Genomic DNA, 21181 nt, shown 5'->3' with positions numbered 1-21181 from the left:
ACCTTTGAATAAGTCTGATATTGGTATGCTAAACTGTTAGCAATGCTATTAATATGTCAATTACATGCTGATTTTTGTTTTTTGTTTTCGTGATAAACATTACATTTTTTATTTATTTTTTTCACAGAATGGAAGGTTTAACTACAACTCCAAGCACAAACACTAGTAAGGTATTATTTTCCTCTGGATCCCATGTCTTTGGGAAACCTTTTCATTGTCTGAAACATGCAGTCAGGCACTTAAAGGAGACACAGCTGCTGAAGCCGCATGAGAACAGAGAACGGGCAGCACATGCATCTCATTTACAACGTCTCGGTTTGGATAATAGCATGTCTGGCTGTGAATACCGTGAGGAATGATTCCCAGTGAGACCAAAAATGAACATCAAATTATAAACAAGACTGTTTATTAGTGGAAAACTACCAAACCATTGTAGCTATTTATTTTCATTCAATAAACACACAATGATGAACAAAATTAGCACAACAATGGGACAAACAAATGCCGAAATCATAAAGCTAAAAGATTTGACACCAAACAGTAACAATGTTAAGATCTCCGGATTGTTATCGTCTTTAAGAACAGTAACTATAACATAATTGTTCCTTTTTTTGTTAGATTCAAAAGTTATTTTGCTATCAGTGAACCTACAGCACATTTTTCTAAATATATGTCACAGAACTGACCTCTAAAAAAACACACACATAATCAGCCAGGAGAAGACTATATGCTAAAAGAAAACTCATGCCTGAAGTGCATCTGTGTGGGCAGAGTCACAGGATGTAAGCAGCATGCTAGGTAAGTGAGGAGGGGAAAGAGCAAGTGTTTTTAAAGAGGGGAGAGTGGGAGCGACAGAGCACAGAAGTGGGAGGGTGGGAGATTTGGAGAGTCGGAGAGAGAGGGTGGACAAGCGGGTGGGTGCTGTAAAATCCGTTAACGGGGGAGCTCTGTGCATTTGTTAGACATCTTGGCTGCCTGCCCAACTTGGCTCATTGTAAGCGAGGCATGATCGTGAACGGGAGGCAGCCCTCTCTGCTGCCTCGGCTGCCCCGCTCCCGGACCCAGCCCGGCTCCCACCGCTGACATGGAAAGACCTGTGAGTATCTTCTTTCTGCTTCCCTTCTCTCCTCTCTGGTGTTGGGTTCCCGCCCCCCACCCCCAGTCGTCCCTGCTCTGCCTCTGTCGCAGATTTAGCTCTGGCTACATGCATCTCTTCAGTCCTCTCTCTGGCTCATTCTTTCTCTCCTGCTGCCGCTCCTGTGGGAAGCAGGAACGCTGGGTAGGAGGAAAGCCTTGGCAGCTTTTTCCCTGCAGGCCCCTTCTCCTCCTCTGCTGCCCTCTTGCCTGTGCATGGGTGCCGTCCGACCGACAACACCATCTCTGTGTATTCTTTGTGTGTGAACGCTAGCTGTACTGGTGCACTGTTTTCACACTTAGCCCAGCCCAGTGGCTTAACATCCCCAAACAGAGTCTCCTCCTTGCATTGATTTTGCTGAAACCTGTGTTCGTCATTGGACTCGCTGAGATTTCACAGTCGGTTCTCTGTTGCGCCTATTCTTGGTGGTATGTCCTCATGGTCTGTTGTGTTTGGATACCCTGACAACTGCAGACAGTGAGGTAACCACTTTCCGGGCCTGTCGTCTCTTTCGGCAGAGTGAGTCCAAACTTTACCCATGCTCAGACTCCATCATAGATCTATGGTTAATAGTTCAGTAGGAGCCCTGATCTTCAAAAAGTCTTCTCCTGGAAAAGCCTTTACTTTGCAGGTTAAGCAGCAACAGGGATGCAAATGATGGTGGTCTTTGTGCACTTGTTCGCTGTGAGTCATCTCTCTTCGTACTCGTTATATCACGTGGAAACAACCTTGACTTTTGTGTTGTCATTGGTGCAACAGTGGAGGATGACTGACTCACTGTAGCATATCACCTCCTCAAAACCCCTCAGGGCAACTAAAACACAAGTGGAGAACACAAGACTTCAACGTTGGAGATGTTTTGTTACAGGTAAGACTGTTCTGTGTTTCAGGAACTGTAACTGCTTAAGTTCTTCTGACAGAAAGCTATTTGTCTAAAATGATTTGCCTTGCAAACAAGGTACAACAAATTCACAATTAAAAATTGCCAAAGTATATCCAAATGCCTACAGTTTTTCTTTCTCTGCTTTGGCACACATATCAGTTTTTCCCAAACTCGACAGATCCATCAAACTTGGAACCTGCAACTGGGCTCCATTTTCCTCAATCTGGACAAACCAGATTGTAGAGGGAATATTAAATTACAGGAGGCCAAAGGACGTGAGATCACTGAGTCACAGATATTTGATGCTGTGCAACAATTGGGCTGCCTCGACTTAACAACAATCGTCCAGTTGATATCGGCGGCATTGCTGCAGAGATAAAGCTGCTGCTCCATGAGTTCACATTTGAGTTTTTAGCCCTGGGCCTCATGTGCTGTGGTAAGGCGTGCCCTGCTGACTTCACCGGGATGTTTAGGATGCTCTGCATATGTGTAACTGAGCTTCCTAATGAATGCTCCATCTGTGGTGGCTGTGAGGTTGTGTTTGGGCTGTGTGCTGTTGCTCAGACACAGATGTCTCTCAATGATGAGCATTTTGGTTTACCCTCTCTTAATGAACAAAACAATATTAAGGTTTCACATGACTGCTTGCAGCCTGAGCCTTTCAGTTTTCCATATTTTCCATGTGATCTTTATGATTTCTTTCCTAAAAAATGAACTCGAAATGTTATTCTTTTAAACATTAAATCATTATTTTCTTTTTTTTTTTAAACAATGTCAGCTATTTCTGTTTATAAATTTGATTTTTTTTCATGTGTGAAGATGAGGAGTTACTTAGGCATATAGCCTAAGTAAAAAAAAAAGAATAGTCTTTTTTATGTGACTCTCAGAGATAAGGTTAAAATCTGAAACCTACAATTGATTAATGTCTCAATGTGTCTAACCAGACCACCAGCAACATGATGCCCAAAAGGGATCAGGAACGAGATCTGGAGCTGGACAAGAAGATTGAGGCTCTCCGCAGGAAGAACGAAGCGCTCATGAAGAGGTACAAGGTGAGGAAGAGCTGCTTGCCTCTTTATGTCAGAGTCAGAGCATCCAGCTGAATTTCTAGTCTTTCTTTAAAGCAATACATACTATTATTTTTATACAGCTTTTTCTTTCAATAGATTTCACAATATTGTTTTATTTATTTACATGATCGGAATTAAAAAAACGTCTATCTTGTGCTCACAAAGTGAAACTTTATGGAGTAATGTATCTAGTTCAAAAAGGAATTCAAAAGAACCACTGTATAAGAGCTGTAGCATGAACCCCCCCACCCCCCAATTTCAAAGCACTTATTGCAAAATCAAGTTGACCTTCAATTTGTTACTATGGTACAAGACAGCTTACTACAAAAAGTGTGAAATAAAAAAATGCAGTACCAGGAACGTTGAATAATTTCATTCCCTACGTTCTGCTCCTGTTCTGACCAGCATTGTTATTCTAAGTAGCACAGACATGTGTCAACACATTCTTTGCAACACATGTGTGAATTTGTTGAAAAATGGAAGGATGCAGACATTATGTTGCAAAGAATTGCCTACTTTATAAAACCTAAACATGTAGTCTGTGCAATATGAATCGTACCGTTATTGATTTCTAAGAACCTCCTCGAAAAATGAGACGGTGTAATGAATAAATCTTAGCGTGTCGGAGAGTTCTTGAGTCAAAGCCCAGATTATGATCTCATCGCAATGCTGTGGGGTGGCTTGAAACAGGTTTTACATTCAAGAAACTCCCGAAACATCTCACAGCTGAGAGTGAGAGGTATGAAAAACTTCACTGGCGATGTAGGGGGTTGTCGGATGACTACAAGAGTCCAACTGAAGTCATTTCAGCCAAAAGAAATAACACTAGCTACTTAGGAGTAAGGTGTCCCAACTCCTGACAGCTTTTTGCTTAATGAGTAAAACAATGACTATATTTGCTGTTTTTAGTGGAATTAAAACACTTTTCTTATTCAGCAATAAATTAAAAGCAGATTAAGATTATGTAAACATTTTAAACACCAAGGAGTGAAATAAGTATTTAACAAAAATGGGACAATGAGAATGTGTTATTATGCTTCATGCTCTCAATGTTTAAAGGTTTTATGTCTCTTAAATATGACCGTATCTTTTTCTCTTTAAGGAGGTGGAAGAGGACAGGAGAAAGGCAGAAGAGGAGGGAATGGCGCTGCAGAGCCGAAAAGGAAAAGCTGATGACCTCACCATCACAATCAGCAAGTCCACAGATGTGTGTATCCTGCATAGCTCTTTCTTCAGAGTATGCTGTTAAAAAAAACAACTTCATGAGCTGTTCATTTTTGTTTGGGGGGCAGGAGAGTCGCGTGGTGGTAACAAAGCCTTTTGGGAGTGGGTCTCCGACTGGGACAGGACAGCAGGAGGGTGGGGCTGACAGGGTGGGAGAAGGATCCACTCAGGGGACTGGGCGAGGCTCCAGGAAGCAGCTGATGGTCACAATGGATGGAAAAAAGGTAAAGTCGCTTTGGTACACGTATAAGGAAGCTTCCAAATTTCGAAATAGCTTGGACTAAATAATTACTGACAGACCCACTTTATTTTATTTTGTAATTAATACTAATAATAATATTAAATGCAACCTCACTAGTGCTGGACTTTTAAGAAGTCCAGCACTTTCTTAAAAGGATTCTATCCTCTACAATAAAAAAGACTGGACTAATATTTATTTTGAATAATTTTGCCTTCGTTATGTTCATAGATATATTTTAGTTACTGTTCACCTTGTTGTAAACTTATGATTATGCATCTAAAGTATCAGCTATGCAGTTTGATGATATGAGAGAGGCATTGATCACCCGATAGCAAAACAATAGAAAAGGAGTATCAATTCTGAAAAAGACGGCAAGGAAGCCTTCCAACCTAAAAGACTTGAATGTCGTCATCAAATATAAATTGTGAAAAATAACTGAAAACATGCAAAATAAAGCACTTTTTGAAATAAATACTCGTACATTGTTTGATTATGCGGTATTTTCAGAGGTGTTTTGTCTAATTTATTTTCTTCAAAAAACCCTTAATGGTTCAATTGAAATAATTTTACCTACAAATATTAAAATGTTTTGGTTTTAAAACGGCAAAGAATTATTACATTTCACAGCAATGTAAGAAAACACACTTCGTTGCATAAAGCCAGGTCAGTTGAGTTATTTTCTGTTGTAGAAAAAGAAGGAAAATAAATTGATCACCAAAGTCAGTCGAACAACAAATATCATGTTCCCTTGCGGTTGTATCCTTTGCTCCATTGTAGTCATTGTATAGAAGTTTGTTGTAGATTTAGCTTAAAAACTGAAAAAGCTAACGCTAAAGGTAGCATTTCTTACTGCCTATATAGTTGAAAATATTACTTATTTTTATATGATTTTTTTAAATTAAGAAAAAAAAACTACATGGGACTTCAGAGCTGTAAGTTACAGACTTCTGGTTAAAAATGACTAAAAATTGTGACTGGGTAACTGAAGACAAATGTAAAATTTTAATGTTATTTTTCCATATTTCAACTGAAAGATCTGCATCTGATAAACTGGAGTCAAGCAGTCTGACTTCATGGCACCAGAAATCCCAAAGTCTGCCAAATATTGCATCCAAGCAATGTTGCATATTTCACTGACAATATAGATTCTGTGATGCACTGTGCAGCTCTCCTAGAAACACTATTTTTACGGACACAATTTGCATTTGGCTCTTTGTTTTGCAAGTCAGACTCTTATGTTGCTGCAAAGCACATTAGATGTGATACTCTGACATTATAAAGTGTCTCCTCAGGGCAAAAGGGTGGTGAGTGAGAGGCCAGAGAAGCAACCGGGCCCCACAGATGTCAAGAGCCCCTTGGATGAAGGACAGACGAGGCAAGTGGAGTCAGCTGGGAGAGGAAAGCAGCCGTCTAAGACGACTAAGCAGGAATCATCATCATCATCAGCGGCAGCAGTAGCAGCAAAGGTCTGATTCAGACACACTGAGCTCTTCCGTCTGCCTTCTTTCGCACTTCTCCTCTTTGTTTATTCTCTCCTGCTGCACCCATGTGTTTTACATAGATGTCAGACATGTCTGCCCGCCCGTCCCCTCTAGTGACTGAGCACAATAAGGAGCAGACAGGAGGTGGGCTGAGGCTGTGACTTACTGCTGTGGGATTAGGAAAGAGGGGGCCTGCTGATGGAGCTGTTGCTCTGTAAAAACCCAGCTGGCTAATATAAACTTTGGTCTAAATATATTTTAAAACACTGAACACTTGTCTTTTAAGCTAATTTTGATTTGGAATTCTGAGAACTTTTTTTTTCTCTCCCTGATATGTTCTCTTTGTTGATTGTTGTTTAATATTTCTTTGTAACTTTCGAATATTTGAAATTCCATTATGTTATCTTATATGCAGATTTCACAGGATCCACAAAACTCCTTTTTTATTTTGGACTTTTAAAAACAGATGTTTGTACACATTGCGAAACACTCGTTTCCTGCTGCCTGACAGTAAATCAGATTAAACTTTTCATATTTTAAGTCAGTTAGGATAATTTAAATAATTTCTCTTTGCTAAATGCTACAGTAACGAGAGTTGTATTGAGAGATTACTTTTTGCTTTCTTCAGGGTCAAAAGTTTATTAATAACATTTATGTTGTCCTAAAGTCACGTGTTACTAATTTGGTGGGATGCTAAAGGTTACTGTCCCTAAAACCCTTTTATGCCCAAACTTTACCTTTCCATCTGCTTTCTTAACATATTGCTACAGTGTTTCCATGTAGGCTTGCATCTTTGCCCCTTTTTCTTTTAAATGTAACTACGGTTGTCATAAACACTTCAATTTTAGTTTCATCTGAGCAAAGGAGATCTTCGTTCCAGAATGCATTTTCAAATTGTAATCTGGATTTTTATGTTTTTTTTTCTTTTTTTTTCCTGTGTTCACTTTGAACATGTAGCCAAGGAAGAAACAGATTTCCTGAGATCTTGAAGGACTTTCCATGGTGTCACACTAGCAGGTGCCTAAAACTACACCCACAGATGTGGCTCCAATTAATTAAGATGATCTTTATTAATCTAAAGGATAGTAGGGTATGTAAAGTTCTGAGTTTGAGAGTGAGATTCTGTCTGTCATTATTCTGGCACTTAGCAAATATTTATGAATCATAACTGACCTAGAACTAAAAAGGTTTAGTTTGATTGTTCCAGTATCTTTTTATTAAGTGTATGTAAATTTTTTTGTAGCTCCAGTTCATGCTGCACTGTGCTTGTGATCCCATGCTTAACCCAGATATTACCCTGCGCACATGAGGTACCCCCCGGCTGGGCTTTGAAATGCCACCCTTTCGCTGAACTCAGTCCCCCCGGGTATGCAGAAACTCTTGGAGCAGCTGCTGTGTCTCAGTGTGAAGCACACTCTCACACTTAAAGGCTCTCAAACAAGCTGCTCAAGTCAATAAGCTTCAGAGCATGCAGATGATGCCTCACGACTGTACACATAAAGTTGGGGGTCTGTGGATATAAAAGCAAAGCTAATGGGAGTTTCTAAATTTGTACATGATTCTCTGGTTAGCTGATGCAGAGTGCTGCTCCCCGATCGTTCTGAGTTAATGTGGTCTAAAAGCCACGGAATGAAATCAGTGTTTAGTTGCCTTTGTTCCAGGCCCACTAAATCTGTCTCCCTTATTTATCATGTGTGCTGAATCAGCACTTGAGCAGTAGCCAAAACCCCAGTTATCCGGCAGCTCCACAGTCCCTGCTTTCACATGGACATTGTTTACAATCCCGTTTCCATATTTTTCTGGACTTTCAGAAAAGTGGCCAAGAGATCCATGGTAATTTTGGAATTACCATGGAAAAAGACAACTAGTAGTAGCGCACACTACAAAGCTGGTTGAAAGGAAGACAAGAAGAAAGCTGTTGTTAAATAATACCCTAGAAAGTCCTGCTGGTTTTTACCTAAAACTTTCTAGAGGATGCAGCAAATTAATTTTGGTTCAAATGCTAAATTGCAGAGCCATTTTTGTAGATGTGTTAGAATTCAGAGCCATGTGAAATCTAACACTTCACATGGCTCTGAAAACAAAGTAAAAGCAAAGCTTGATGGTGACAGCAGCGTAATATCAGGATGCTTCTCTTCAGCAGGGACAGGAAGCTGCACAGGGTTGACTGCAGCTAAATGGACAACATAGGACAGGGATATCAGAAGAAAATCTGTTTGAGGCATCATTACATACAAAGACAAATCCCTTCATAATGTACATAGAAATAATCAACACTGAAATAAACCCAACATAAAGTATAGAGTTCAGGAATAATCGCTCCAAAAACTGAATACAGTCGAGCCACAAAAAAAGTCAGTCCAAAGGCCCATGGACTGCACTTAGGACACCCCTAATTTAGTCCCTTTGGAGTTAAGGTTGGAAGGTGTAAAACCAAAATGGCGTCATATTGTTTGAGGAACTTTATGAGGTCACCGCCCCTTAGCTGGAAGTGTGACTTCTTCAGAATTACAAAATGGCAATGGAGAAATATCTAGATGATCCTCATTGAAGTTGCACTGTAACAGGATAATCCTGATCATTTCTTGAAATTGTGTATTTATGCCACTGATCCTTCATCCAGGTTTCCTTAGTTTTCTCAATGTATGCTAAAAAAGATTTTAGTAGATAAACTCATGATACATTTTCAATTGATACAGCTCAACCCAACCATTAAAAAATATTTTCTAATGATTATGTACGGAAGTACGTATCTCACGGGTGATTCAGATTATATGCCTCACAGCCTCTTTGAGAAAAGAAACAGACTGAGGGCATGTGAAGAGTGGGAGAGAAACAAAAGGGGGTGAGGAGGGCAGAGGGGGCTCTTACCAACCGTCTGTCTGCTTCCAGTCTCCGTTTTTCTCCATGGACACTTTAAGTGCTCTGCGTTCCTCTGTCGCGATTGTTTCTCCATTCCCAGCACTCAGAAAGGCCCAATTTGATCTTATTAACATTCAACTGCCCTCTCACTCTAAAAAGGCTCATTATGCTGCCAAAGAGACGGACCCCTGGCAGGTTTCCGGGAAATAGCTGGCGAGAAACAGGAGAATGTGGGGTAACAGGGAAACAGAAGAAGAAGAAAAATGCAGGTCATCCAATGTGTTGAAATGTTTAATAGTATGTCTTTGCAGTTCTTGCATGTAAATAAGTGTAACTATAAACTTATTACTTTGTCAGATATTCAGAAATATACAAACTCTTGGGGCGCAACATGACTCAGTGTTGATGCCCCAGACTGTTTACTGCACTTTCCTCTTCTCTCTGTCCATGTCCACTAGAGCTAAAAAAAACTTGTAGAAAAAGAAATATAAAAAATATTTTTCTGTAGTGAGATGCAATTATTATTATTTTTTTTAACTAAAGATCAGGCAGGTTTTAATACCATCTCCCTACAAACTGCACTTTTCTGTGAAGACCCTTTTGAAGAGCAGGTATTTTCAGTCTTGATTCATTCGGTTGTTGCACTTTGAAACCACTGGAGGGCAGTGTGGGACTCTTAATCAGGATGAGTCACTGACCTACCTGGGTTTTATTTAGCTTTCTGGGGCAGCACCAGAGATGTGGTTCTTTGCAACAATGTTAAACTGCCTGACAACAAATTGCTGTGTCATCCTGGTGTTGTTCCGCTTACATTTTACCTTCCTGTCTCTGCTCACTGGCAGGAGGAGATTAAACAGGGGCCGATGAACGCTGAGGAGCAACATAAGGATACAGAGCAGCGGCAGGTAAACTAATGACAGGACAGACTCATACAAGAATAGTTATCGTCACTCCTTTTGGAAAACAGCACCCTCTCAGATTTGAGAAAAGCCATGAGAGAGTGCAAGTACACAGAAATGCAAATGCACATTTGCACACTACCCTCATCTGAGCTACAACACGTTGTTGAGAAGCTGCTGTCTTTTTTTTTTTTTTTTTTCCCTGTGTTTTCTAACCCATCGTCATGCATCCTACTGGCAAATCAGGAGCTGGATAATACAGGCTGGGGAGGCAGACTGAATACCATATGGTTGGTTACATTTTCATACCACTTTAGTTCTTTACCTTTTAGGATTTCATGTGATAGAACAACACAAAGCAGCTCGTAAATATGAAATGGAAGGAAAAGGTCCCATAAATATTACATTTTCAATGAAAAAGTATAACCACGCTGCAAACACTGCCAATAGTTAAATATCCAAGCAGTGAAAATGACTCAAATGACCCTCTGAGACTCTGGAGGAGCTGTAGAGATGTCAGCCTGTTGACATGGCAACTATTTGTTGTGTGGTCTTCAAACCAGGCTTTCATGGAAGAGCATCAAGGATCAAGCACTGGTCTCAGTTAGATTTAATTAACGGCTGGTGGCAGTCGGAGTCGACCTGTCTGAACATGAGAGAAAGACCTCCCATGTGGCCACAGAGCTTCTCTGAGGGCCGCAGATAAGGGAGGTGCAGAAACAATGGTAAACACAAGGATGAGCCTAGAAAACATGTTTACTCTTCTGCAATTGGTACAAACCGGGGTGGAAAATGTCGACAATGCTTACCAGCACTTGTCGTGTCTCTTTTGTTCACAGTTCTTTTTTTGGTTGCAGATTTCTTTGCAATGCAGATTTTTCCCTTAACTTTTCCATGTATCTCTGTAGAGTGCCATTTATTGTCCTGGTTTGCTCCAAGGCTTTATAACTTCACCGCACAACCTGTGTCTCCTTTGATGTATTAAAGTGCCTGCATCTGATCTACATTTAGCATGCAGTCCCTGGAGGAAGGAGGCCTGATTTTATTAAGTCTATGCTACCCATTTCTTTATTACTGTCCCTCTATGTTCAGAATAAGACCATAGGAGCATAAATATGCTAAAAATTAAAATTCTTTGCTGTTTCAACTTCACATTTTCTTGTTGCTGCTTCAATAAAATGCGTTTTTTTTGTTGTTTTTTTGTTTTGTTTTGTGCGTTAAAATACATTGACGTGTTTTGTGTCCAAGTAGGAGCCTGAGAGCACGCAGCCCAGCACAGACCTCAACATCCCAACATCAAGGGAGGAACAGGAGGAGTATCTACGGTGGAAGAAGGAACGTGAGCAGATTGACAGGGAGAGAGTGGCGCGCCACAAAAATGCAAAGGGGCAGTGGAGACGTGCGTGGGACATGGACAAAACCGAAAACATGTAAGAGCACGTAAGACCTGTTTATTTCTTGCTGAACCCTCTTAGCATGTCAAATATGGTGGGTCTTCTAACATCTTGGTTTATCGGTGTCCTTTGCTGATAGAGGCAACAACTTTTTTTATTTTTTTTATGAAAAATCTTGAACATTATATCAGTATTGTTGTAGCAAATGGAAGTTTACTTATGTTTATTAATTATTTTTGTATGGGGGACAAACAGCAATTCCTGCACACACTTATACATAAGAGCAGCTTAGAGAGATCAATTGACCTGGCAGCCATGTTTTTGGGCCATGAGAGGAGGTCAGTCTACCAGAGAGAACATGCAAACCCAGGACCTTCTTATTCCAGTGAGAGCTACCAACTGCGCAATGTAGCCCATACTTTAATTTATGTGTACCACAAATATTGGCAAACGTTATTTGACAATAACCTTTTTCAACAGGGCTGCCCTCACACGATCTTAAATCAGTCCATTTTGGGCGCTCTCTCTTGTTTCATCCCAACATGCATCCTCTAATGTCAGCAGCAAGTTTTAGTTAAAATTTGCTCCAAGAAAGAAAAATATATCCCTGTAACTTGATTTTTTCATTGTTGTTGAAATTGATATTAGATAACCCCATACATGAGAAATACACAGCATGCTGTCATTTTTTTTATTGCTTTTAAATCACTACTTGGTAAAAGACTAAAAGCTCTTCCAGACCAGATGGGAGGAAAAAAAACAACAAATGGCAGCATTCTTAATTTTATTAGATTATTCAGTAAAATCCTCCATTACTAAAGCTATTTGAAGTTCAAAAAAAGTCTCATCAATTGGTGAAATCACGCAGACAGAGCCTAAATGACTGGAAGCAGAAATGCAGCCCTTCGTTTTGAAATGTTTTGTTGGATTTCAAACAAGTCGAGGTGTAGTGCAGAGAGCAAATTACTGGTGCTGTTTAAGGAAGCATCAAAATGTAAAGAGACAAGGGAGGACCTGCTATTTTTAGCCGAGGATAAGCGTCGGAATAGTTTGCCTTATTTGGCAAAGCTTAAACAAGGCCCCCGGGCAAGAACACAGGCGGAAATGTGCTTTTTATCTGACGGTTGCAAACTGTTTGGATGTGACTCTTGGTATAACATTTTTAATGGGCTATCTAAAATGTTACAATTTAGTCCTATAATTCTGCGACTGACTAAAATATCAAAAAACTGAGATGGACCAATTTTCCCTCTGTCTAAATTGTGCCTCTCCCTCTAGGTTTTCAGACAAATCTCTTCCTGATAGAGACTGGGCAGCTTTGGCTAGAGGTATTAAGATGATTTCTGTAAAAAAAAATAAGTGGATGAAAAGCTTTCACATAACGACACTATAATAAAAAGACACATTTTTGTTTTTAATGGTTCCAGGAGGACGGAATGCCAGAAGAGGTTCGAAGGCGAGTTCGAAAGGTATTTAGCCGTTGATTGCTTCGGAACGTTCATAAAGTATTCAGACCCCTTGGTTGCTTTCAGAGGTCACACAACAACCACAAACTTTTGATGTATTTTATTAAAATATTAGCAATAAATCAACATGAAGTGGAAAAAAAATTATACATGTTCTTCATCAAATATGAAAAATATACAGCTGGCAAGATTGTGCACGATGGGGATAGTTTTCTTCAGCAATCATAGGGAAATTGGCCAGAGTTGATGGTAAGATGGATGAAGCTAAAAATAGGCCAAACCTGGAGGAAGACCTGTTGGAGACAGCAAAGTATTTACAGTAAGTCTTGCTCAGAGATTCATTGACCCTGAACATACAGCTCTCTCATACAGAGCTACAACAGCGCGGTTTAGATCGAAGCTTATTCATGCATTTAATTAGCCTAGACTTGCATTTAATTAAGATCTTTTAGCAAGACTTCAAAATTCATTTCTGAAAATAAAAGATGCAATATTCAGTGCAAAGCTGGTAAACTCACCCCCCCAAAAAAAAAAACTAACAAACTTGCAGTCGCAGCAAAAGGTTGCCGGACAAAGTATTAACTCTGGGCGACAAAACTTTTCAGATTTATTGTGAATTATTAAAATTGAGAGCATTGTATCATGTCTTGTTCCCACTTCACAGTAAGTTAACACTTTGTGATCCTAATAAAATGAGGTTTATGGTTGTACCGTGAGGACATATTTAAAGGTTTAAGGAGTATGAATGTCTCTGCAAAGTCCTGTGTCTATGCCAAGACATGATGAATAAAAATTTACCTTTTCTGTACTCCTCTGTTTTAGGTCACGACAAGCGAGGCAAAGACAAGGCAGCTAAAAACGTGCTCGTGATGAGCAGCAAAGCAAAAGGCAAAGATCGATTAACTGGGAGGGCCAGGAGGTCAGTAACAAACAGAACATATAATCTGCATCGGGATTTCTCCAACTGCACCATCAGTTAATTGTCATGAGAGAAATAACTATGACTAATGAAATGCGTAAATAGGATGTGGGAAGGCCATTTTGTTTCCCTGAACTGTGCCCTTGTGTACAAATTTCGCCGAATGTCATGAGACTTGACTTAGATGTTGCGGCAGCTGATTAAATAACCCGAAAGGCCTTGTTTGCATCTGCTGCAGTCAGCTTGTCTCCTCCAGCTTGTGTGCGAGCACATTGTATCAGCACTGGGGAAAGAGCTGGTTTTACTTTAAACTCAGGAACTGGGCATGAAGGGAAGCAGTGCACACCTCATTCTTTGAATCTTTAATTATAAAACACCTTACATTTTTTTAAAAATCTTTATTCCACATAGAGCAAATGTAGTGCAGGGACAGATTAAGACACAGAGGTGTGTCCTGAGAGGTTCCAGCTGTTCTACTGACACAGTTTGCAGCACATTTCTGATCAATGCTCCCTCTTTCCGAGTCGGCAACGGAAGTACAGATTGCACCCTGCAGTCTCATCATCGCCACTAATGGATAATGGAGCGTTTGGTCGAGAATCAAATTACAAAGCACTTTGGATAAACAATGTTTTCTTTCAGAAAAACGATTAAATTAATCAACAAAAGTTTATACAGCTAAGCCCTCATCAAGGTATAAAGACAGACATAATCTCCACTTGTAATTTAAAGTAGGAATGTGTGTGCTGCCAACAACAGCAGACTCGGTTTTAAAACTGCTGAACTTGTCCTTTATGTCAATACTACGGCTTAAAATCCTTTTAAAGAGACGTAAAGTTTGGTATGACTATTCGGAAGATAAAATAATGCAGCATTCCCTCTGGTGTTGCTGTGCACTGCTTGTCAGATGGCTTAAAGAAAAGCCTCTACTTTTTTCTCTCATTCACAAAAAAAGTTATTTGCTTAACATTAATTTTTTTTTTTTTTTTATTTGTTTTGATTTTGTGAGTCTGGATTTGGTCTTTCGGCCTATGGTCCATGTGGGAACCTACTAGAACTCATACTAAAGCTGTTATTTTTAACATTTTTCTAGAGTACACCCTTCATTAATAATCCAAAATGATCAAAATAGACATATTTTTATTTCTATATTATGGTATAGATGATAGGATTTGTGATTGTGCACAAATTCAGTTCATTAGCAGCAGGATGCAGAGAGATCTGATCTTCCTGTACCTGGAAAGGTACAGCTGTGTGAGGACTCTGCTGCCTGTGAGAGTGATGGGGAGTGGCAGGATTCGCTAATCACGGAGAAGTGCGAAAAGGGTTTCATAACTCTTCAAAAATCTTTAATAATTCCATAAAAAGTGCCTAGAGTTATTTACTTTTTGGGAGGAAAACAAAAGTTGCTAAAGGGTATGAAAAGTAACAAAATTTAGCAACAAATTTGCTAAGTTGGCAACATTTAGCATACTGGTTGCTATATCTGTGGACAGGGAATTCAGAGAAGGTGCCATATGATCAATTGACAAGCAGAATTTAAATCTGGACTATGACGGGCATTACATTTGTAAGCATACTGAAATTGTGATGTTAGTTCTGAATCAAGTTACATGCAGTTCTGTCCTAAGGATCCGACTGATATTTTGGACCCTGAGCCAAAGCTTAAGAAAAAAGATAAATGTTTGCAAACTCGGAAATTTCTCCCTATATGTCAGCTTTTAGATATTTTGAGGTAACGAAGCAGCCTCTGCATTTCAGCTAAAAGAAAAATTCTGAAATACGTTCATGTTTTTCAGATGGCAGGATAATGACGATGGAGAGAATACACAGGTCAGAAATGAAATTTAGCAGAGAACAAACATAAACTGCACAGATTGCAAAGAAAATAGCCAATAAACACTTTGTTCTTTTTATTTCATCTTCCAGACTGCTGACACAACACTGGAGGAATTCCTTGAAGAACTCGATGCTCTAACAGATGCTAATGAAGGGAATCTGAAAGATCAAGACTCAAAAGCAAAGCCAGATCCCTTAAGTGCACCTGAAGATTCTGATAGCTTGAAAGAGGATAAAGTTACTCAGAGGAAAGCAGCAACCTCATCCCCTCGAGGACTAGAGAAGAAAGTACGTTTCTCAGAGGAACTCATCCAGAGGGCACCCGCTAAGCAAACTACGACCTCTTTACATTCTGCAGCTCCAGAATCTAAAGGCTCTCTGAAAGCCTCCTCACCAAAACACAGTGAGGTGCAGAGGCCAGAGCAGGATGATAGTAGTTCCCAGGATAAAGGAGGGGGTCTTCCTTCTCCTCCTGTTGCCCAGCAGCCGGCATCTAAAACTGAAAACGTTACAAAAGACACCAGCAGCCCTGAAGTTTCCAGCATTACTTCTGGTGAAAAAACCAGCACCTCTCCACATGAGAGCCCCGTCCAGCCTGTAGAGGTGTCCAAGTGCAACAGCAGCAGTACGAACACAGGTAACCGCTTTGATGGCAAATTCTAACCGGCGTCAGAATTACACAAATGTTCTAGACCTTAAATCTCTGGAGAATTTTTTAAAATTATTCTTTATTTTTACAAATCAAACCCCAGAAATTAGTCTGTTTTTAGCCCTATTTACTCTGACATATTTACATAACATTTTGTGCAACTAACCGGCGTCAGAATTCACTTAAGTCATAAACAGATTTCGCATGTTAGTATTCAGTGTGAAATTAGTAAACTCAAACAATTTGCTACTTGTAAAACAGTATCCCACGTTTTAAGCATCTCATTGAACTCTGTTCAATCTGCTGCCGCCTGAAAATAAAAAGAATATACCAAACCTACCAACACATCTCCAAGAGGACAACACTAACCCTCTGTTGGAGCTACAATGGAATGGTTTCAAATCAAATTACTTATAGTCAATTCTTAGAATGGCCCAGTCAAAGTCCAGTGTGGGACAAGGATTAAAATTTGCTGTTCATAGAAACTCTCAATCCAGTCTGACTGAGAGTTCATGTATTTTCCAAAAAAACAACAACAAAAAACAAACAGCAAAGAGATTTGCAAAGCTGGTGGAGACTTACAGCTGTGGTTGCAATGGCAGCTGGATCCAGACAGCAGCATCTGGGGGTTGCTAAATACAAATAAACACCTCTCTGACATGTATGCTACAATTATGTGCTACTTTGAATTGGTGTATCACATAAAACCTAAAGCACCGTTTAAAGACTGAATATTCACTTTTTTTTTGTTTTCTGTCACAGAAGAACTGATAGACTCCACTCTGTCTGTCCTGAGAATAGATTCAGGAGAGTCACACCCAGCACACTCCACCAGCAATGACAAGGTCAGTACCAGGGACAGGAAGAAGGATGGGGGGATCATGTAATAGATGTGTAAATGGACTGATGGGAGGATGGAGGTATAAATGGATGAGGAGTTAGATGGATGAAGAGCGATGTGCAATATATCCGCACTGCAGCTTTGATCCCAGTATAGTCACCACCCCTGAGGGCCTGGTGGAGTGCAGATAATACCTCTTCATCTCATCATCCACTCGGACATGCACAAAAACCTCCCACTCTTATCATTCACATAGAGAAGTGGTGCATTTGAGTTACATAAATTGTGAACTTAGAAAAAAAAAAAAAAGATTTAGTCATTAATTTGTGTGCATGTTTTCTCTTTTTGCAGGCGAGAGAGCACGGGAAGGTTGTTTGACATTTTTGGAGCATCAATCCTGAAACCAAATTGCTGCGTTTTGGATGCTTTTTTGCTTCAGTGGCCTCCAAGCTAAAAACCAACCTTTCATTTCGCAGCGGCGAGACCCTCCTACTGAATCTAATTTCTGACACCAGATTAGGAAGTGTTATTGAGCATTTCAAATATTTTTTACATCTAAGCACTTTATGAGTATACAGGACTGTTTACTGAGACATTCTTCAGTATGTTAGTAAGCTGCTTGAGTGCAATATCTTTAAATGTTTACATTTATAGGAAGAGTTAAAGGTACATATCTGGAGGCTAGCTAGTCAGTTTAACTTAGGTAGTCTTTGACAGTAAATTAAGCCACAGTGAAATAATAGTGCCTGATTTAGCCTTGGGAATTATTTTGACTAAAATATTATTTAACTTCAGACACATAACAGAGTCTTAATTTCTACGTTCAGTAACTGATTGGATGTTATTTGTTGGCTCCTTTCAGAACAAAACCTGCAACTCTCAGTGCATCTGCAAAGTGACCTGGATTTACAGTTTTCTGATAAGAATGTTTCACCAAGAAAACTTAAAAATGGGACTTGCTGGTTATCAGAAAAAGGTTTCTTTTGTGCTAGCTTGAGATTTCTAGCCTAGGGCAATTGTAAAAAACAAACAAACAAACAAAAAAAACAGGATTACCAAACTCTGACTCTCCCAACATGGCAGCTTTATAGGAACAGCTATGCTCTTGAAATGAGGTCCTAGTAAAAGGTTGTAAGCAGTTAATGTTAGGCTACCTAGCATGGCACTGAGCATCTTCATTTGGCATAAATCTAGATGAGGCAGTCCAGGAGACCGAAGGTAACGGCTAGTTCAAGAGGTAGCCAGTAGCGGCTCCTAATAAAGGCTTTTTGGAAGTTGCCCAGGGCAGGATTTGCAAAATAACAGTGATTTATCTGTCGCCCCATGTTCACTGTTGAGAAACTGAAGAGTATTTTATGTGTCTAAAGCAAAGCTTTTTTTCACACCCCAAATTTTACTGATTCTAATGAGAGTGGCGAACCCCACAGCCTACTTCCACTTGTGTTTTATGTTTAAGTGGCAATGTCAGGACTATATGTCAATGAACATTTGAAATGTTTGCATTGGATGATTTATTTTTTTCATAAAGAAAGCCAAGCAGTTATTTTTATTGGAAACGGAAGTAGGAAATGGATGAATATGTAAAGTAACTGAGAGAAGCTGTCTAATATAAAAGTAATGGAGTGTATAAATCAATTAAATAGCATGCAGACTTGGAATCCTCCGAAACATTGCTAAAAACTAAATGATGCAAAATGTATAATGTATAATACGAAAAGAAATTACAGGCTCATTCAGTTTCATTAGACTGGACAGAACATTTTGATTTTGTGTTTTATTTTTCTTCTTGACATCTTTTGGACTGGCCCAGTGTCTAAAGCTCTGGGAGCCTACTGCTTCCAGGGTAGAAGACCTCAGCTGACCTGTAGCCATGTCCATTTTCATAGCCAGTAAGAAAAATGAGGCATATTATCGTCTTCTTCACCTTGTTTAAACTCAGAAAGAACGAGGAGAATGAAATGCAAACCAAACGGTAGAAAAGACTCTGAGGGTGGAGCTGATTTCCCATTCAAGGTCTCACACATGTACTCTGCTTGGCTTGAATTGCTATAGAATACAATTATCCAATTACTGCAGGAGTCCAGGAAACACATTTTCATTGTAATTAGAAGAGAGACATAAAAAGCATGTGCAATGTTAAAAGATAAGACATCCAAAGCAAACGATCAAAGCTCTGAAATTTGTATCAGCATAAATTGCTTAGAAGGTTTTGAGACTGGAGTTTTGTAAATATGTCACATGTCTTCTTTTTGTTTTCAGCCTCTAAGTCCAACTAACCTCCATTTATACTGAATGAAGATGCTAAGATAATTATCTACTGCCAGTAAGATTTTAACTGCTCATAACATTTTAAGGGAGCCACACTTTAAAAATATCAAAGAGTCCCTTTAAATGCATGTTTTAGTCTTGGTGTAATAAAACTGAGGCATCGTACCGTAAGTGCATTTTTTTTTTTTTTTTTGCTAATTAGTTTTTTCAGCAAATGGGGATGAAACTGTTTTTGAATGGTTTATTACAACCTTCTCTCCAACTTTACACCAAATATGGTATTATTACAATAATATTTTCCCTTATAGAGTGAAGGATTTGCTACTCTGACTGTGTTGCAGGTATTTCATTAACACTTTGCAAAACATAGGCCTGGTTAAGCAATTAGCTATAAACATAAAAAGAAACCCAGGTGTTACGCAATTTTACAAATCAATCTCAATAATTAAGTGAGATTTATAATACAGCATATGCCTGGCCATAATTCTGACCTAAATGAAACTGACTTTGGTCATTAAAACACATCTGTTTTTGATATATTTACTAAAACAGTTTCTTTTAAAGTCATAATCATGATACAATCGGATCAAATAACTTCTGACCCCTTTTTCTTGACTTGAGGTCTTGTGTGACAAACTTACTTCAGTCAGAGCACCGCGGTTCTGCAGACACACCACTTTAATATCGTTCCGCCATTTATTCTTTATTATAACTTTTATGGAAAGCTCACATTTTTCAGAAAGCTGATCTCAATGAAGAAATGACCCAGTTCTTGTGCCTTGCTCTTTGGATTCTTCAGAGACTGAAGGTGTATTTTAAATTCATGGTTTGTATCATAACTATCACATGCAGCTGCAGTTATTTTATTTATTTGCCTTATGTGCAGACATCCGAATGTTCCTTGCGAATCAAAAAAAAAAGAAAAACGCTGTCTCCCTGTGACCAGCGTGTGCTTTTGTGTTTATTGCCTGTCAGCTGTGTTATTTTTGGTATCACATGATAAGAAGCCTTACAAGAACACTGTCCTCAGAAATGTTTGTGGCTTCCATCAGAGCTGCAGTATAGTAAACAGTTATATAACCCTGAGTGGAGAACGCAGCGGACATGCTTTGTGAGGCTGGGAGACTATCAGCTTTGGATGAAGTTACATAAAAAAAACAACTAATAATCTGGAATCTGTTGTAACACCAAGATGGATTCAATCCGTTCACGAGGACACGACAGGAGGCCTTAATTTTCGTACTGAGAAGATGGTACATTTCTTGCAAAGGAGCATCTGTTTGAAAAACAGGCGACCTTTGATGCCTTTAAAACTCCCTGTGGGATTCAGTGTAAAAAGACGTTTAGGGCGTACGATCCTAGAGTAGTTAGGTGTTACATGTCCTTGTTAGGTACTTTCAAGGTATTACTTCATGAAGTGACTAATGTAGGAGGTTATTATTCACCTTGTGTGTGCAACGCTGCCCTTTTAAGTTTTCACATGCAAAAGTAAAATGGTTGTATGTGACTATTTTTAAGCGTATGAGTTGTTGCCACAGCTTTTTGCATTGTGAATCCATGTGGGACAGGCCTTCATGTACCGTAGGGCAAACCTAAGAAGTCATAACATCAATAAAGTTTGTTTCTGTATGTCAAAACCTTTTGATGTTTAATATTGTTTTGTTGCACTTCACACCGACGGTAGAATAAGTGTACATCTGATCTAATCTTTTGGTATTTTGCCTCAAATAAGATACATTTCAGCCTTAATAGCACTAAATAAATTTGCCTTTAATTAGTTCAGCCTTTATGAAGTTTATACACTTTACACTTTGGTAGAATTACATGTTATCCTTCTGGAAGGTGAACCTTCACTCCAATCTCAAGTTTCTTTATAGGTTTTATATGTCTATGTTTGGTATTTAAATGAATAATCTGGAACAATGGTTAAAGTTTTGGTTCATTTCTAGAGTTCAGCTCCTTCATTGATTCATCTGACACACCCTGAGACTTTTGCTTTAAAAGTCTTAA

At 39.2% G+C, this 21181-nt stretch overlaps 1 protein-coding gene across 4 annotated transcripts; it reads left to right on the top strand.

The window, feature by feature from the left end:
• The first annotated feature begins 135 nt into the window (after nucleotides 1-135).
• ccdc9b (coiled-coil domain containing 9B) lies at nucleotides 136-20808 on the top strand. Of its 4 annotated transcripts, none has more exons than XM_008399472.2 (15): nucleotides 1109-1819; nucleotides 1945-2003; nucleotides 2963-3070; nucleotides 4191-4295; nucleotides 4381-4536; nucleotides 5846-6019; nucleotides 9739-9801; nucleotides 11047-11225; nucleotides 12468-12517; nucleotides 12617-12658; nucleotides 13478-13574; nucleotides 15374-15407; nucleotides 15504-16050; nucleotides 16825-16907; nucleotides 17255-20808. In XM_008399472.2, exons 3-15 carry the CDS (start codon nucleotides 2975-2977, stop codon nucleotides 17279-17281), a joined length of 1653 nt encoding a protein of 550 aa, XP_008397694.1. In that variant the 5' UTR covers nucleotides 1109-1819; nucleotides 1945-2003; nucleotides 2963-2974; the 3' UTR covers nucleotides 17282-20808. The 4 variants fall into 4 exon arrangements, with proteins under 4 accessions (XP_008397691.1, XP_008397694.1, XP_008397693.1 ...); XM_008399471.2 differs by having other exon boundaries at nucleotides 1895-2003; XM_008399469.2 differs by lacking the exons at nucleotides 1109-1819; nucleotides 1945-2003 and adding an exon at nucleotides 136-1096.
• The last annotated feature ends 373 nt before the right edge of the window (nucleotides 20809-21181 follow it).

Source organism: Poecilia reticulata, linkage group LG22 (assembly GCF_000633615.1).
Source record: "Poecilia reticulata strain Guanapo linkage group LG22, Guppy_female_1.0+MT, whole genome shotgun sequence".
Classification (NCBI taxonomy): domain Eukaryota; kingdom Metazoa; phylum Chordata; class Actinopteri; order Cyprinodontiformes; family Poeciliidae; genus Poecilia; species Poecilia reticulata.
This window is presented reverse-complemented; position numbering and strand designations above follow the sequence as displayed.

Coding starts and splice junctions, on each gene's coding strand:
- ccdc9b (XM_008399469.2), top strand. Junction 4,296..4,380: donor CAATCAGCAAGTCCACAGAT/GTGTGTATCCTG, acceptor TTTGGGGGGCAG/GAGAGTCGCGTGGTGGTAAC. Junction 9,802..11,046: donor AGGATACAGAGCAGCGGCAG/GTAAACTAATGA, acceptor GTGTCCAAGTAG/GAGCCTGAGAGCACGCAGCC.